Source organism: Empidonax traillii, unplaced genomic scaffold, assembly GCF_003031625.1.
Source record: "Empidonax traillii isolate 1590-97213 ecotype Southwest subspecies unplaced genomic scaffold, ASM303162v1 scaffold1046:size245406, whole genome shotgun sequence".
Lineage (NCBI taxonomy): Eukaryota > Metazoa > Chordata > Aves > Passeriformes > Tyrannidae > Empidonax > Empidonax traillii.
In genome coordinates, this window is record NW_020956239.1 from 182,905 (window position 1) to 201,188 (window position 18,284).

At 37.3% G+C, this 18,284-nt stretch overlaps 1 protein-coding gene and 1 long non-coding RNA gene across 3 annotated transcripts in view; both read left to right on the forward strand.

Annotated features, from left to right (window-relative positions):
• Positions 1-316: 316 nt before the first annotated feature.
• Positions 317-18,284, forward strand: part of CEP128 (centrosomal protein 128) — a gene marked incomplete at its 3' end in the record, with an annotated part of 59,816 nt that continues 41,848 nt past the window's right edge. The window contains exons 1-8 of the mRNA XM_027904359.1: positions 317-349; positions 1,526-1,568; positions 3,882-4,042; positions 5,449-5,535; positions 6,725-6,851; positions 7,793-7,914; positions 10,571-10,662; positions 11,357-11,429. Coding sequence (XP_027760160.1) covers positions 3,896-4,042; positions 5,449-5,535; positions 6,725-6,851; positions 7,793-7,914; positions 10,571-10,662; positions 11,357-11,429 — 648 coding nt within the window. The remainder of the gene's footprint in view (positions 350-1,525; positions 1,569-3,881; positions 4,043-5,448; positions 5,536-6,724; positions 6,852-7,792; positions 7,915-10,570; positions 10,663-11,356; positions 11,430-18,284) is intronic.
• LOC114068350 lies at positions 16,361-17,719 on the forward strand. Of its 2 annotated transcripts, none has more exons than XR_003573577.1 (3): positions 16,361-16,381; positions 16,486-16,614; positions 17,614-17,719. It is a non-coding gene; the product is annotated as an uncharacterized LOC114068350 (long non-coding RNA). The 2 variants fall into 2 exon arrangements; XR_003573576.1 differs by lacking the exon at positions 17,614-17,719 and adding an exon at positions 17,413-17,580.

Consider the following 18,284-nt stretch of genomic DNA (forward strand, 5'->3'; position numbering starts at 1 on the left):
CGATCGTTTATCTGACGTGTTTGTAAACACCAGCGCGTGTTTACAAACAAAAGGTTTAGAGTTTACCAACTTTAATAAACGCCACAGCAGGTCACCTGCCACCGCCACCCATCCCCCGCACAGGCCCTCCGGCCTCCCCGCACGGCGGGGTCCGCCCTTCCCTCTCCGCTGCCGGCGCCGCCGCCGCAAAGCCTCTCGGGGGCTGGAGTCCCGTACCCCGCCTGTCCCATGGTGGGACTGCGCCTTGTGGACTCCCTGTCCCACACAGCCTTGCGGGGGACCCGGCACCCGCACGGAGGCTGCGGCGGCGGGCGGCAGGGCGGCTAGTTCAAGTTGCCATAGCGGCGAGGTGAGGCGGGCGGTGCCCGGGGAACGGGGAGGCATCGCCTCGGGGTGCTGTGCGGTGAGGGCGGGGGATGCGGGACGGGCAGAGTCGGGGCTGCGACCGGGGCGGCTGTGCTGGACGCGGCTGTGCGGGACGCGGCTGTGCGGGACGCGGCTGTGCGGGTGCGGAGCGCCGCGGGAGTGCGGGCGCGGGCTGGAGCGGCGAGAGGCGCGGGGAGCGGGGCCGCGGGGGGCTCCTCGGGACAGCCCGGGACAGCCTGGGGGCCTGGCGGGGTCCCGGCTGCCGGCGTGCCCGGAACCGTGCTGGGCTGCCCCGCGGCCCCAAGGCTTCCACGGTCCTGTCTGGGCAAAAGAACCATGAGGCGCTCAGAGGTGAAGTCAGGTGTGAGCGAGGTTCCCGACGTGGCCGGCGGGAGGAGGATTTGCAGAGGGCATTAGTCGAGCTTGCTCATGAACAGTGTGAAGGAACAGTTTTCTGTGTCGTGGTGCTGAGGAGTGGAGTGTGGTGTCAAAATTTGATAATAAAATGTGGTAGAGATACCTGAAAGCAGGATGGCAAACTGTCACCATGGGGATCACCTTCCCGGCTTTTTGAAAACTTCTCCTGGCTCAAATATAAGCACTGAAGGAAAGGGCCTTTCAGGTGTTATGTTGTCCCTCAGTCTTAGCTATAAGGCTTCAAACATACCTTTTTAACAGTAAGTTAGTTACATAGTGATGTATTAGTCTGTGTAGAGGTGGACAAATAAAAACACTTGAGGAGTAATCGGTTGAGACTGTCAGGTCTGCTTCGTGTTTGTTCTACCCTGCAGATCTCTTTAACAAGAGTGTCCTCAGTGAAAATGACACAGGAAAGGAAAGTATCAAGTATTGATGCTTTTCATCAGTTCAAGAAAAGTTATGATCTGTTTGTGTAGAACTAAAACACAGTAGGTTGTATGATTATGTACTAAAATTAGTCAAGGTTTTTGGAAAAAGTGCTAAGTAAGTTTGTTTGTTTGTTTGTTTTTGTTTAAATAAATAGGCAAATGTACATATGGAACATTTGTACAAATTTCTATTTCTTTATGATTTTTTTTTAAGTTTAAAACGAAACTTCTATATTTCCTTTAAAAATGAGGATGTTTCTTTATATGAAACAGAACTTCATCATTTTAAAAGTACTTGTGGTTCCTTTTAGGTTGCTCATAAGAATAAAAAGGAATGCTACTTAATCACAAATAGTAAGTTTTCTTCAGACAAAATGTCCTCCTTGTTTAGTGCTTTCTTTTATATTTACCTTACCTACTGACCTTTCTTCAGTGCTTTACCTAGTAAGTATCTTAATGAACTTATTTTTGGACAGCTGAAAATGAACCAAATAATCTTTCCTGTTGTAAATCTTAATTTCCCTTTTTTTTTTCTCTAGTGTCTTTGCTTTTCAGTAGTTACGTCTCTTATTGTTGAGTCAACTTGTTTGTTCATTTTTGTAATTTTTTTTTAACCAATTCATGGTATAAATCAATATTACTCCAGGTTGTTATTTCTATCGGTGTTTTATTTATTTTAGTTTTCTTTGTCTTTGAAAATATCCTATATTTCCTGTTTCCCAGTGTTTAGTATTTATGCTTACTCAGCAGCATTAAGATTTCTTTGCAGCTGACTAGAGTGAGAGGCACTGGAATAGTGAATTCTGATACTGTCAGTAAAAATGTGCTTTAGTGCCATAAGAGGATGGAAGATAAGATAAATTCACCACTTCAGAAAATGTAAGGAATACTGGTGAACTTGAGCATAGACTGAGCACATTGATTTACTCTTCTTTCATGTTTGAAAGGTTTCTGTCCAAGTCAGGGGAGACAGAAATAAACAAACTTTTAAAAACTAAATATAAGGATCTGGAAAAAATTGCCTCCATATAAAATACAGCATAAAATTTGAGTCCATCCATGGTTTCTTTTGGAAATTTCAGCTCTAATGGCTAGAAGAATGATTCCTTTACTTTCTTTTTGGAAATGTTGTTGACAATGGGACTAAAGGTGTTTCAGGAGTACAGCGGTCTGTTTCCTCTTCCCTCAAGTAGCCCCAGACTGTCTCCCAACAGATGATATTAACACAGATTTTGTGAATATGATTCCATGACCTTTAGACAAACTACTGCAGTGTGTAGTAGTCTAAGAAAATATTTCTATCTAACCTACCTTTTGAGGTTTGTTATTTTAAACTGTTACTGTGTGACTTTACTATACTAGGCATAGCTGTTTGCATTTCCCTCCTCTATCTTGCCATACTCGAGACTTATTCATCCCTATTCTTTCCTTACAAGCTGTATTTCTACTGCCTTTGAATTCTAGTCAAGTGAAGTGCCTCAGCATCAAGATAGTAATCTGGGTTATGTCAAATTAACATTGGAGAATAGAAATAATATTTCACAATTTACATTACCCTAATTTTTACAATTTGTGTGGTGTTAGCTTTTTCTTTCTGGAAGATGATGCTGTTGATGTGTATTCATTTAGAAGCCTTCCCCACCTCTTTCTTCTACCAACTTTAGTTTTTCTAGCTGTATTTGTCCAGTGCAGCTTTATTTGTGTCAGCTGCAGACTTATTAAGTGACCTAATAACGTAATATAATGAAAAGATACAGTGGATTCACTCTTGGTTCTTGCTTGATACCTCTGCGATTTGTCACTTAATTTTTGTTAATTGCTCTATGAGTTCTGATAACTATCCAGTTTTATGAAGGCTTATTTTAGTTCATTTTTCTTTAGCTTACTTTTGTGATTGTCCTATGTGTTCAAGACTTAAAAAAACAAACAAATGAAAACACTATCTCTACTGCTTCTTCCTTGTTTAACAAATTTAGTTACTCATTATCAGACTGATTTATTTAATGTCAACACATACACTGTTGTGTTTTTTTTTGAGAACAGATATTTTGTTGGGAACTTAAAATAGCCCATTTTAATTTTTTCCACATATTTAAATTGATTATTCTGTAACTTCCTGGCCACAGTTTTCTTTCCTTTCCCTTCTATTTAAAAACATTCTCTTCTCCCATAATATCTCCAGTTCTCCTTGAGTCATTAAGAAACTGATTCCCAGACTTGCTTAAGACAATTACTTGGGGTTATTTGTCTTAGCTGGCCCTGGGCAATCTGAATAGAGCTTAGCAATAGTGTGAGGTAAAGGGGAATGGTTCTGCAGACTAGAACAATTGATAAAGCATTGATATCTCCACTGTACGTTCTAGGGGCAGAATTTGCTTGGGGCCATGATCTTGTCATGGGTACTGAACACTTGGAAGTGTTGAGAGTGCATCTTTTGATTTAATTTGCTCCTAAGAGGCTTTGCATTTTGCTTCGTGATGTGAACGAAGATAATAACTAAAGAGCAGTTGGAAGATCTGCTTCAAAAATACATCCTGCTGACCCAAACTAGAAAGGCTAATGGAAAGGTAGTCTGAGTCTGTGAAGTTGCTTTGAAATTATTGTGCAGGACTGTTCAGTTACAATCAGGATTTAACATACATTACTTTTTCTGGTCTTCCTACCTAGATTGCAAGATACTAATGGCAAATTCATCCAGTGATTCAGACAACTTTCATTCGGGTCGAGCAGGAAGGCGACTGCCTTTGAGAGCATCCTACAAGAGAGCTCAGAACTATGGTGCTGAAGCAGTTACAGAGAAGATCCATACTTTAGCAAGCACTTTACAGGTTGTTTACAAAATACAGTTTTAAAGTGTTTACAGAGTCTGCATTTCTGTAACATAGGGTCAAATTTTCATTTCTAAAGTCGTGGAGTATACTGTATGGATGAGAAACATTGCTTTCTGTGCAAATGAGAAAGGTTTTGGAACATTGATTGTATTGCTTTTGAGCTGAAAGTGTGTAGCTTGTTACATTTTTATACAGTTGTTATTTCAGACAGTAATAGTAATAACAATTTTAATTGTTAGAAACAATTACATGATGGATAATACCTTTATAAAGTTAGCAAACAGGATAAGGCCAAATAAGCTTTTTCAGATTCTCACAAAAGGCATTAAATTTTTAGAAGAAAGTTCCAGCCCTGTCTTAGTTGCCTTGTACTGTGTAAAATTTCCAAATTTCTGATAAAGTAACTATGTAGGCAGTCAATTCCTTCATCTTAGAGCTTACCTTTCAAATATTTTCCAGATGTGGAACAGCGCAATTAGAAGCACTATTTCTAAACTTGTAAGAGATGCATACCTGAGCAAGAAAGAGTGTTCATCTAATTCCTTCTTCTTCAGTGAAGGCAGTGGAGGGAATATCTGAATCTGTTTTGCAAGTGGGAGGAGACACTTGCATTATTGCATTATTGCTTGAGACAGCGTTATTGCTTGAGAAGTCATTCCCATTCTTTTCTAGCTGACAGTTCTGAATACCCAGAGTGGGTGGGCATATGTTTTATCTCTTACTGCTTGGCCAGGAATATTTTTTTCCCCTTTAATATGTGGGAAGAGAAAAATCAGTTAACTTCAGAACTTCTTAGCTGGAAAATAATCATCAATCTAGAAAAAAGATGAGTTAATAAGAATGTTATCTGACTATTTTTAAAAGGGAGTCTTTGGTATTCTCCTGATTCTGTCTGACTTCTTTCTAGGTGCTCTTCTGAAATTCTGATTTTAAGCTAATTGTTTTTAGTTGATTGCTTTTCAGCAGATCTGCCATCTGATCCAGCTGTTCATCTGGTCAGAAAGTGCTCATGTAAGCACCTTACCTAGTGTGTTCATCTTCAAAAACTTGTTATTTCTTGGTTAACTAATTTTGTTCTATAGGCAGGTAAAAGTAAGATCTTTGGCTTAAAAAGGTTTTTCTACAAAATGGTTGAAACTTGAAAAAGTTTTTATTTGAAGCTGAGGCCTTACTGTTGTACCGAAATAATAGTGTGGGTGTTTTGTTTTTTTTCTTCTTCCCTTTAGCCACGCTGTACCACTTAAGACTGTGGTTACTTGAATAGGATTTTGAATGCATAGACCATTTACAAAGCCCTCGTGTTATCAATTTAATCTTAGAAACCAAGAATAATAAAGGCAGTAGTAATGTTTGATTAGAGGTGGTTTCTGTTTTGACTTTTTTCTAAAACTTTTTTATTTAAGGATACCAACAGAAATCTGAGACATGTTGACCATTTGCTAGGACAGTACAGAGAATACAACAAGGAACAAACCGAAGCAATAACAACTGTGAGAAACTTTCAGTTTATCTTAACTTCTTCAGTCTTTTCCATTAATAAAATTCATAGCTTAAAACTTGGCAGTAATGGACAGAATATATAAGGAGTTCAGTAGCTGTAAACAGAACCTTTTCCTATTTATTTGAACGATCAATCTAAATCAAAATATAGTAATGTGTTATAACTGACAGGTTTTGTAGCTTCAGTATTTTTCTGGTTTATAAGTACCCAATAGATTGTTATGTTATGGTACTATGCCAAGTACAAGATGAGTAGCTAAAATAGAGTGTTGGTGGAGCAAGAAAGGTTTAAAACTTGTTTACAAACAAACTGTAGCAGGTTTTTTTTAGCAGTGCTTCCTTGAAACAGACATATATGAAATATAGGAATATTTTACATATGAAGGTAGAGAGAGTGAAGAAGGAAATGTGTAGAGAAGAAGGCTTGTTTTCCTCAGAGAAAGAGATCCAGCATGGTATAATTCTACAAGAGTAAAGCATCAATTTAACCATAATATATAAGCTTCTCTTAGAAAGAGAACCTTCAGAAATTGATATTTTTTGGATTGTCAAATAAAGGTGTGACTAAGCAAGTGGCTAAGAACCAAAGTTAGCAAATGCAATTGTAGAAAATGAGATGCAAGTTTGAAAAATGAAGAACTTGTTTACAACTGCAGTTACTTCTGTATTCTTAAGTTGGGAATGGCTGCCTTTTCCTGGAAGTGAAACTACTAAAAGTATGGATTCCTGTAAAGCTGCTTAGGGAAATTTGATAGCTATATGTAAAACTGATTCCAGGTGTAGGGCTGGTGAAAAATTCCAGTAAAAAATAATTTCTTTGAAGTTATTTTCTGGATTTTGCAGGGCTGTTATTGAGCATTGCTGGCAAATAGGTCTTATTTTGGTTGCAGGAGACAGACTTTTCTTTTGAGTTTTCGTCATGGTTCACTATGTGGTGCACCACAGGTTTAAGAAACTTGATATTTGAAGCTACTAGTCTTGGAAACATGTTTTGCTATAATTATGATATGGAAATATGATATATAAGATGTTGGAGAAAAGTTATTATTAATTCATAGCTGTACTTGGCTTAAAAATAATTTTGATTCTCTTAATGACTTTTAAAATAAATACTATTTTCCAGTTTTTGTAGGAAATGAGTCTGTGTTCATATTTCAATAAATTATAATTTTTCTGCAGTTAAAAGAAACACTGGAACAATCTATAGGTCAATTAAGGAGCCAGCGACTAACACGAAACTCTGGAATGAGAAGTGCATCTCTCTCAAGCTTATATCCTAGTGATCTGGATGGAGAAGGACCATCAGGTAAAATACTTAAACTGCTTGAATATACTTAAATTATGTCACATAGCTGTGGTATAGAAAGAAGAAATTAAGAAGAAAAATGTGTAAGAGATAGGGGCATGAAAAGTCATCATTGATTACTTTAAAGAAATTAATTTTAGAAATTTGGGAGACCTACATTAAGTTACAGAGTTGTTTATTTGGTAAATTCTTCTAGCTTTCTGTTACATAGTATTTTCTGATGATATCTCAAGATATCTAAATGAAACATTGATTCTTTCAGCTGAGAAAATTTGTTGTCCACTGCATGAATTGTAGGTGCATATAAGTTAAAGCTAAGTCCAAAAGATATGGCAGCTTCTGAAGCTTGCTTCACAGCAAAAATGGGAATTTAGGTTTTAAATGCATGAGATTATGGATGTATAGATGAAATTATGTAAAGCTCAGTGAAAAAGGAAAAAACAGAACCAATTTATCACCTACAGAAAAGTAGATTTTTTTTCATTTGCCTCTGAAAATTCATTATATTTTAAGAAAAGGTGTGTTTGGGAGTAGTACTCCTCCCAGAACTAGTGTTTAATGTATTTTAGTAGAGAGCTCTATAACTTTCATTCCTATGTAAAAACTGTGAAGTACAGTAGTTTGAAGCTCTAATAGATTCACGTGGAGTTGCTAGAGCAAATAAAATTTGAGGAAAACTACTTACTCCTTGGAGAAACAAAGGAAACCTCTTTCTGGAATACATGTATGTCATAGGCAAGAAATGTTTAAATTGAAGAAGAATCCTGAGAAGAGCTAAGAGTTGTATGCTTGTGCATATTATTTAATAGGTTTTTTTCTGTAATGTGGCCTATAAAGATATCGGCAAGATGAAACTCGCATTTTTCTTGAAGCAAAATGAAAAATTTCCAGTACAAAGTTTTGTCTTCCTACTTATTTTTTTTATCTCTTATCTCATAAAGGGAACCGCCACTTCCTGCCTACTTCTCCTCTCAGGGATTACGGAGACTCACAGGGCAATAAACATCGAAGGTCTAGATCTGCAAGTGTGCGATTTGTCAATGAGGCAGATAATTGGGACCAGGTACAGAGCATGAATGGGAATTGCTTCCCCAAACAGGCAATCTGTGGTCACCAGATTCTTTGGTTTTACATCAAATGAGGTGATTCTGATGATGCAAATAAGAATGTTTCAGCTATGAAGTGTTTTTTCAATGTTACATGCCACTTTTTATTAGGCAGTCACCTCTTGTATCTGTCGGTGTCATGAAGTGTCACGGGAATTATTATAGAGAAAGAGATGCAGATGGTGGTAATATCAAAAGTAGAATATGACAATCTGTGTATATTTTAGGCCATCTATGAGAAAGAAAAATAATCTCTGGATAGCCTGTTTGGTCTGGAGAAGAAAAGACTGAGAAGGAATCTCATTAATGCATACAAATATCTCAAAGGCCAGTGCCAAGAGGGTGGTGCCAGACTATTTTCAGTAGTGTCCAGTGACAGCACAAAGAACAATGGCCATAAACTCAAACACAAGAAATTTCACCCAAACATGAGGAAGAACTTTACACTGAGGTTTGCAGAGCACTGGAACAGGCTGCCCATGGAGGCTATGGAGATTTCCTCTCTAGAGACATTAAAAACCCACCTGGATGAGTTCCTGTGTAACCTGTTCCAGGTGATCCTGCCTTGGCAGAGGTGTTGGACTGGATGATCTCCAGAGGTCCCTTCCAACCCTAACGATTCTGTGATGAACATTCACCTACCTACATGCTGGAGTATGATGTGGTTGTAAAGCAGATTGTTCTGTTTTAGTTAATGGCACAGAGTCTTAGTGCTTTTGCTGCTTACTTCAATGTAGCTTGGATTGATTTTGAGCCAGGTAGTTCTTCATCTTAGTTCTAGGTCTGACCTGTGAATGGGATAATTTGACCCTGTACTTCAGGCAGATGGTGGAGGAGAGGATGTGTACACACATTGGTAATTTTCATATTTCATACATACTTCAACTTGTGTCTGCTTGCAGACTTCAGAAAAAATAAATCAATTACTTTAATGGCTAAGATCATAGTCTTTCTATATCCGACAGGTAGAGCGGAGATTTCACTACCTGTTTTTACTCTTTCAGACAGGGTGGATAGACTTTCTTGAGTGAATTTCCTCTTTATCGACTAATTTGTCCAGGAGAAATTGATTATGACTAGTACTAAAGAAACTGATTGTAAGGTTGACTTTATTAAATCAGTATCAACTTCCAAATAATTTTAACTTGACTACCACACATTTTCTCAATTGACTTTTTTTTTTGGGAAGCTACAGTAATTCCTAGGCTTTTATTTCACTCTGTTTCATGCTCCTTTCAGTCTAGTTTTCCTCTGATTCCTTCTTCCTCCAAGGTTGGTGTGTAATCTAATCTACTCCTTGGAAGGAAATAATGTTATATGGAAATCCTTCCTCCTAAGCTTCTAAAAACTTTAATACTATTTTAGGTTATTTCTATATATTCCATAAATATCTTAGAAATTTTATTAAGGGAGTTCTTGCAATGCAGGCAAACTCCCTCATTTTTATGAAGTAACTATGTAAGCAAGTAGGTTTTTTTCCCCGTTTTGATAACTGCTGGTTTATTCCTTACTCTTTTCAGTGAGTGAATATGGCTTTATGCTGTCATTAGCTGTTTTGTAAGAAGCATATAGTGTCGTGGGGAATCATGAACTAGAGGTAGTAATTGATCATATAAGGAACAGAAATTAGGACACAGATGAATTAATACTGCTTAACTGAAGTTGTGGCTTCTTTTTTTTTTCTCTAACTGTGGTTCCCCTTTATTTCCATTCTGACTCCTTCTAGCTGAGGTAATTTTGAAAATGTGCTATGTTTTTTCAAAGTCTCCCAGGTCAGGTTGAAATTTTTGGTTTGTCACACAGGGGAGGTAGTAGAGCCTGTGTCTGAATGTTCATGGTGGGCAGCTGGATTGTGGAAGATCTGGGTTTAAATCTTAGGCATAGAACAAAGGGATATTATAAATCAGGGTTTTGCATAACAATGATCCCTTAAAACTTTGACTATAAATTGGGGGCCTGCTGAATGAGGGAAATGGGAAGTTTTACAGAGGAAAATAGGCTTGTGTTTTGGGGTGTTTTTTTTTTTTTTCCCCCAGCTCTGAAAAAAAGGGTATATAAAGTCTTGGGCAAGGTAAAATACCTATTTTTGGTGTTTTGATAGTTTCTGACTACATCATAGTGTTCTACTTTTTCACTTTCAATTTCTTATGTCATCTATTTATGGTAACATATATAGCTGGGCAGAAGTTTGTTTCACCTATACTAGCATTTATTAGCATGAAATGTGTTTCTCCTGACTTCACCTGTTCAGATCTTTCTACTTGCTTTTCACTAGGTTTAAAAGTAGGTGCAGTTTCCAAGATCTGAACCACAGGAAAAAAACAAAGTTATGAGACTTGGTTTAGCAAATAAGTTACTGAAAGTTAAACTTCAATGAGCATGTGTTGTGAAGGGTTGAAAATGAAGTATGCAAACCTCATCCAGGCTCAGCTACAATTAATGGAATTTTATTATTTTGTAGTTTATTTTTATCTGTTTTATTTAAAAAATATATGTTTATATATATAAATATATATATATGCATCTATATGTATATATATGCAGATATTTTGGAATATCACAGGAAAAGAGGGTTCGTAAGCCTTGGATTAATTTGTGTATTTTAATTTACAGCTGCATTCTTTCCACCAGTCTCTTCGAGATCTCAGCAGTGAACAAGTTCGCTTAGGAGATGACATCAGTCGGGAGCTTTCAAGGAGAAATCGGTATAAACAGAATATAACTCCTTGTGAAGGATGGTGTGGAAAATAATTCTTAAACTCTTCTTTATTTCAAAAAATCATTTTGGGGAGAGTGAGGGATTGCACAACGTGTAGATGAAAGCAATATTGTCAACTGCTTAATTTATGTCACTTTTTGCAGTATTTAGAAGTGTAAATATCACCTGTCAGTTCCAGTTTGTATAGTATATGTTGATTTTCTCACCTTTTTTAATATATGGAGAGCTCAACTGGGACTTGGGAATTTATTTTATTACAGCTTTGCTCATTTGTTCTTGGTCCTGGAGTCCCTTAAGGGCAAGCTCTCGTGCAACCCATAAAGTACATACTTTCTCAACATATGGTGCTTTACTGAATAGGAATAATAGGAATTAGACTGATAATTCCTAGTAGGAAACTACTGTTCAGAAGGACTGTGTAGATGTGTCCATAATTTTGTGCTTGTTGACCTGATACCTAGCTGATACCTAGATGCACTGTTGTTTCACTTGAGGAATGGAAATGCTTTTTATCATGAATTTTCCACTTGAGGCTTGTCTCTAATTTTACTAGGAATTTAGAGGCTGTAGAACAAACTGAAGTAGCATAAAATTCCAGGAGGTTGTTGTTGCTTAAAACTATCATGGTTATTTAGTTTTTGCCCTGTAGAATATTGTTTTACTTATACTTTTCTATGAAGGACTGATGCTGAATTAAGAAAGACTCTAGAAGAATTGTCTGAAAAGCTCACTGAGTCCCAAAGACAAGAAACGGTGAGTGTGACTAATGTGAAAAGATTATTTGGTGTTCTAAGCAGGATGTGGGCTTCTAGTTTCATGTGTGTGTTGGTCATTGGTATCACATATTGATATGTATATCTGAACATGATCTTATTTAGTCTACTATAGGTTGTTGCAATATTACCTTTCCATAATGAAATCAGCAAGACAAGTTTTATATTTCAGGTACTTGTTTCAGTTAAAAGTGGGTGTATGTTGTGGATTTTTATGTTTCAAAATTCACAGCCTTGGAGAGAGCTGCTTTTTAACTTTGAACTTTGGTTTGAAAGGTATTATACTTATTGAAGCTACCTTTGGAAAGATACAAGTTTTCCCATGTTATGATGATAAATACTATTGTTTCTTCTTCCTGCCTACCTCTCTCCCCATCCTTTTCAATCCTTACCATCTGTGCAGCAAAATGGAAGGAGTCTGTTTGGGCTGCACTCTTCTGAAGGCTTTGTGACAAAATGTAACAATGGAGGCAGGATGGCCGTGACAGTCTTCTTTTTTGTCTCCTGTATCTGCTGGAAGCAGACTAACTGCAGGTTATATTACTTAAGTGTGAAAGAGATCTGCTGTTGAGATGGAAGTCGAACAGCATATTGCTCTAGGAACAAGAGAGGTTGAGAATCTCCCCAGTGATTAGTAGGTGAGAATCTTGTAGGTAGTTCTTGACACATAAGACTTGAGTGTATGCTTTATGTAAGTATTTATTGTGGTATCAGTAGCAATGCAGAATTTTCAGAAAAAAGTGTTGTGTGTCCTTATTTTCCCACTGGTGATTCATCTTGCCCTAAAATAGCATGAGTTGGTACTAAATGCTCAGTCAAGGGCTTTAATGATATGTTTGTCACTGATAACAATATTGTTGCCACCAACCACTTGCTGATACCAGCAGACTTAATAAATGTACTTGTATAAATTCCTAGCTCTAGATTAAGTTGGACAGTGATTCAAGAGACTCTATCTGTACCAGTTATATTCTTGATGTGATAGAGTCCATCAGGGAAAGAAGGCTTACCTTGTCAGCCTTTGTAGCAAAATATAATGGGTTGTCTTTGTTAAAATGTTAGTTTTACTTTCTCCTAATAGTCTGGTAGGATAAAGTAAGTTTATCTGATAAAGAACTCTTGATACTTGTAAAATTCTTTTTTTTTTCTTGTTGCATCCTTTTTTTTTTTTTTTTTTCTCTTTCATGTACCAGGAAATTAGCAAACTCAATAAGCTTTAACTAAGGTGGTTCTCAAGAAAATAGCTGCTCCAACTTGCTATGCTGCAGCTGTTCAGTGCCTTTGAATGAGAGGAACAAACCCTCCTCAATTCTCTGGAATGCAGGCATCCATTGTCTTTTTATTAATAAAAGAAAAAACTAGCTCTTTGACCTCCTATAGTAGGACTCCAAGATGTGAAATTGAATGTTACAGTTTTGACCTAAGAGAAGCAAAAAATGAGTGATGTGAAATATAACAAGGAAGTCTTCTGTAGTTTGCCAATGGTAAGGGCAATACCAGAAGACTAAGTCTCTTAGGTGGGAGGGAAAAATATCCTCCAATAATGAGCTAGAAAAATTGAAATGTTTACTGATACTCTTTTAGTGAAGAGAAATGCTGCAGTAAGCTGCAGTACTATGGTTTGCATGTGTAGGACTAGTAAGAATTCAGCTGGAATATTCTGCTCATTGATGCTTATTAAATTTATGAAGAACATTGACCAAATGGAAAGAGGAGAAGGAAATAAAAAATGGGAAAAATAAAAAAGGCCACTCATTTGAAGACTTCCTTGAAAAGATAAAACAATTTCTGGGGTTCAGTTTGCAGGAGAAATATGTAGTTAGGAAAGATCTAGCCATGTATGTTGAATAGTCAAAAAGCAGAAGTTTTGTGAACAATATTAGAATAGAAGGACCTCTAACAATAATTCTGCACAGTACTAGTCTAATCATGTGTGAAGTAGGAGCTTCTTGGTCTGGAATTGATCTGTGTACTTTCTGTACTGAGTAATCCCTCTGTGGATTTCTTTTTTGGAACTTGTCTTTGTTATAACTTGCTTATTTTTATCATCTTGTCCTATAGCAAAGGGTTCTCCAAATAGATTATGTATTGTAAGAAGAACTGCTGTTTTCCTTCCTAATTTTTATTGAAGGAGGTTGTTCAGTTTCTTCAGTCACTAATTCAGAATTTATTTTTATTGGAATTTATGATTCTTAGAGCCTTTTTAATGCTGAATTTGAATACTTTAGGACCCACAACACAGTGAATGCATATCACCTTTAAAGAGAGCTTTTCCACCCAATATAAAAACCAGAGGACATCTAGGGTGGTGACACAGGCATATTTGGATGCCTGTTTCATGTCAAGCACTCTTCATGGCCTTGTACTTGAGAGTCTATGTTCAGCTTTAGTATAAAGACTTGCAGGTTCTATAACTCTCTCTATTAAAATCTCTTTCTTAACAAGACATTTTGTGAGATTTCTTTTTTCTTCAAAAGGATTTGAAAGTTTGCTGGAGGAACGCCCATAAGCAATGAGATAAATACTTAATTTATGGTTATATAAGATAGCCCTCTTGGATATTTTGTTGTAATCTCTCGGATAGAAGCACATCCCAAATAACACAAGATGCTGATCTTTATACATAAATGTTCAAATTAAGTAGATGCTTACTTGAGATGATGCCATTAGAAAGTAGTTGTAGGTTGTGTTTCTGGAAAAAGACAGCAATGTCAAGTGAAAAGGGACTTACATGGAGTTAGTGTGGTTTCAATATCTCAGAAAGCAAGGATTATTGTCAGATAAGGAACTGTCCTTCAGAAGATCTGATATAAGGATTTTTGGTACTGCACGGGTGACTTGTAAAAGGTGTAACACACATTAGCATTTATCATGAGGGAAGAGTTTAACATTATTTAAAGTGATATCAGTGAAAAAAAAATTTACTGTTTTTGTGAGTTTAATACTCCTGTTTTAAGTATGCATTGATGATAAAGTGAGTCATACAAGAAAGGCAGCAAAAATCTGTTGAAACAGGTTTCAATTAGCAGGACTTGTGAAAAACAGGAGAGAAATTCAAGAAGTGGGATGCCCCTTGTTGAAAAGTAAGCATCCAGCATCTGCCACAAGATTATATTTAGCTGCATGGCTTAAATGTCACCCTTGTTTTAGAAAGGGCACTCTATTCTTTGTGTTTAATTGCAGAGAAGCAGGGGGAACTTTTTGATAGCCTAATCCATTTTCATAGATTTTGCTGCTACCTGAAAGCTTTATGTGGAGACGTAGCTCTAGTCATCATCATCATTCAGATGGTCTGTGTTGCTAAAAATGCACGCTTGAAATCACATTCTAGTATGTCTGAATGCAGTAATTTACTGCTGGTATTTCATGTCATTTTATGGAGCCTCCATATTCTTTGTACTGTTCTTCACCGAATCACTTGTCTACACTAAGCTTTTTTATAAGATTCAGAGGTCAAGATACATACTTTTGTGGTAGGAATCTTGTCCTGAGTTAGAGTTATTTGGGACAAAGGAAGCAAGCGAGTTTTAGAGTTTGCTCTGCATGTACTAATTAATGAGTTAACACTTAACTGTTTCTAATTTTTCTCATTTTAATCCCTGTTGTTGTATGTTACAGCCTCTGTGACAAACTGAGGAAGGTCAGAGAGGCTACAAAAACAGGGAACATAATTTTTGTGGGATGTAACACCTTGCTAAAGTGCCCATATACTCATGCACGGTGTGGGAAACAAATAGATTTAGAAATTTGTGTGCAGTCGCAAGTCTTGAATGTCTTCGAAGTTACAGAGCTGCATGATTGAAATGTTGTCAGGAATAGCTAAGTGCTTTTGGGAAAGACAGACCAGAAAGGCAAGGTGATGGAGTAGCCCATTATGTAAGAGAACAGATGGAATTTGTGGAGCTGTGCCTTAGGGGGGATGATGAGCGAGTTGAGGGTGTATGGGTTATTATAAAAGGGCAGATTAGCAAGGAATGATACTGTTGTGGATGTTTGTTACAGACTGCCTGATCAAGAGGAGATAGTAGATTGGACCTTTTAGAGAGAGCTGGAAGTAGCCTCAGAATCACTGGCCCTGGTTCTCATAGGAGACTTCAACCACACTGACATATGCTAGAGGAACAGCACAGCAAGGCTCAGACAATCCAGGATGTTCTTGGAAAAAATTTATGATAACTTTGTGATGCAGGTGATGGAGGAACCAGCATGGAAAGGTGTGCTGCTGGACATTATGCTAACAAACAAAGAAGGTCTGGTTGGAGATGTGAAGGTTGGGGGCAGCCTTGGCTACCATGAGATTGTGGAGTTCAGTCCTCACTGCCAAGGCCAGCCCTCTGGAATCCTTGACTCAGGAGATGAAGGAGAAGGTCCAGAGAAAGGAAGACTTTGTCTTGGTCAATGAGAACCAGTCAAACTTGACCTCAGCAAATCTGTGGGCCGTGAAGGGATGAACGTCCATGCACTCACATGTGCACTCTTGCACTCCTATGAGAGCAGAGGGAACTGGCTGACATCGTTGCTGGACCACTCTCAGTCATCTTTAGGAGGTCATGGCAATCAAGAGTTGATGCCTCAGGACTGGACGAAAGTCACTGACACTTCAGTCTTCACAAAGGGCAGAAAGGAGGACCTAAGGAACTGCAGCTTCACCTCAGTCCCTGGAAAGGTCATGGAACAGCTCATCTAAGCATGTGGAAGATGAGAAGAGTTTCAATGTAGTCAACATGGATTCCACCAAAAGGAAATCTGCTTAACAAACGCATTTGCCTTCTGCAGTGGGACGATCCAATGGGATAATCCCCAATGGATGAGGGGAGAGCAGTGGATATTGTCTACCCTGGACTTCAGCAAGGCTTTTGACACTGTCTCTCCTGATATTTCTCAGGGAGACCAAAGCAATTTGTCTGATCCCTGACACAGTGTTCCAAGAAAGTAGGTTCTTGTTTAACACGTTTTTAACAATGATATTTGCCAGCAAGTTAAACTACAAGTTAATGACCAGCAATGGGGATGTAAGATTTTTGTTATATTTGCAGATGAACTTCAGGTGTGTTGGGAAACAGAACTGAAATCCAGAATCCAGTCTTGGATATGACTTACAGGATAAAGCTTAATAGCTGTAAAATTCAACAAGGAAGACTAAAATTGTGCTTTAAGAAGAACAGGTAATTTTAGAGGCAAGGGAATCAAAGTTGTTAAGATTTCTGTGAATGTTTTTGAGCAGGTTATATAGACTTGTAGAAGAATGATATAGGTATAAAAAGTCATGTGTTGAACCAGGCAGCAAGTTTGCTAGCCTTTGAAGACCCTCCCAGCCTCTTCTTTCTGTGCTGTCTGCACAGAGAATATAAGCTAACAGTATACTAGGTATACTAACTATAATTTCTTAATAGAAGGGGATTTTTTTCCCAATAAGTGGTATCAAGATGTTTGGTGGTTTGTTTTGGTTGCAGGGTTTGGTTTTTTGTTTGTTTGTTTGTTTGTTTGTTTTCCGGTTAAAGAGGATTATAGCTGTAATGCTGAAATTTCCATGCATCTGACAAATATGATATATAATACATATTTTTCAGTATCTTGTTAGAAATAATACAACGATTTTATTCTGGAATTAATTGAAGGAAGTCAAAAGCAAGACAAATCACTTGATAAAGTTGCTTTCTTGCTGTTAGTGAGAATTTGCAATGAAATATGAAGTTTGCAGAATTTGCTGTGAGCTAGACCCGTGACAGTGAGGAAGGTACTGAACTCTCCTTTTGAGCGTCATCTTTGGGGTGATGTTACTTTTGAATTTTTTGTCAAGTCAAAATTAGACATTTTCTTCCTTGATATATTTATTGTTTGCTTGCTTAACTTCCCTTGAAAAAGATGCATGAGAGAGCTGAGAAAACTCCTGCCTTCAGAAACACGTAGCCAAAATTTAAAAAAAGATGTAGAAACATTACTGTTTCATTTCTTTATTTTAGGTGTACATAGGGAAAAGGATGACAGCTTATTTCCTGGTTTTTGGCAAAGATACAAGTTTACTGACAGTGTTGTTTTCTGTTGCTATTACATACTAACATTGTTTCTGATAGCTGGAGTATTTTGTGACTTATTAAAAGTAACCTCAAGTAGTACTTGTCAAAACAAGCGTTATGATGTGGTCTTTATTTTTTATACGTTAGTTTTTATTCTGGATTATGACTGCAGAGCTTTCATAATGTACATGAAGGAGTGTGGTTTGATGCAGTACATTTCTAATGCATCTCCTGATGGTTTTAGGAAAAATACAACATTCCAAACTGAGCTGACTATTTGTCTGACTGCAAACAAGAAATGTTTTCCAAAGGATGTATTCTGTTGTAAACCTTGTGAAGCCCAGAATATGTGTAACCTTAGTTATGTTTCTGTTGCTGCACATGCGTGTTGCTCAAGTTAAAATTTTCTATGTACACATATGCCTAGTGCTACTAGAATTGTCCTGAACAGAGCAGGATGAGAACTTGTTCCCCTCCATGTGCATCAGAAAGTAGTAGTTGAATGGTGTTTTTTTTTTGTCTTTCTCTTTTTATCTTAATACCATTTGGTAATAGATATATTGTTTTCTAGTGGTTGTTTAAAATAATGAGTTTTAGGGTAGGGAGGAAATGATACATAAATATTTTTCTTGCTAATTTTTAACAAAATAAATTTAATTTGCTGCCTCAAGAGGGTGCTGTCTGCTAGCAGTTTAAATTGCAAAAATGAAGTAATTCTGGTTATTGTAGTTTAAGATTGAGCTATTGTGTTCATAATCCCAATTTTTTTAATAAATATCTACTGTTATTTGCATTAATTTCTACATGGATTCCTAAAA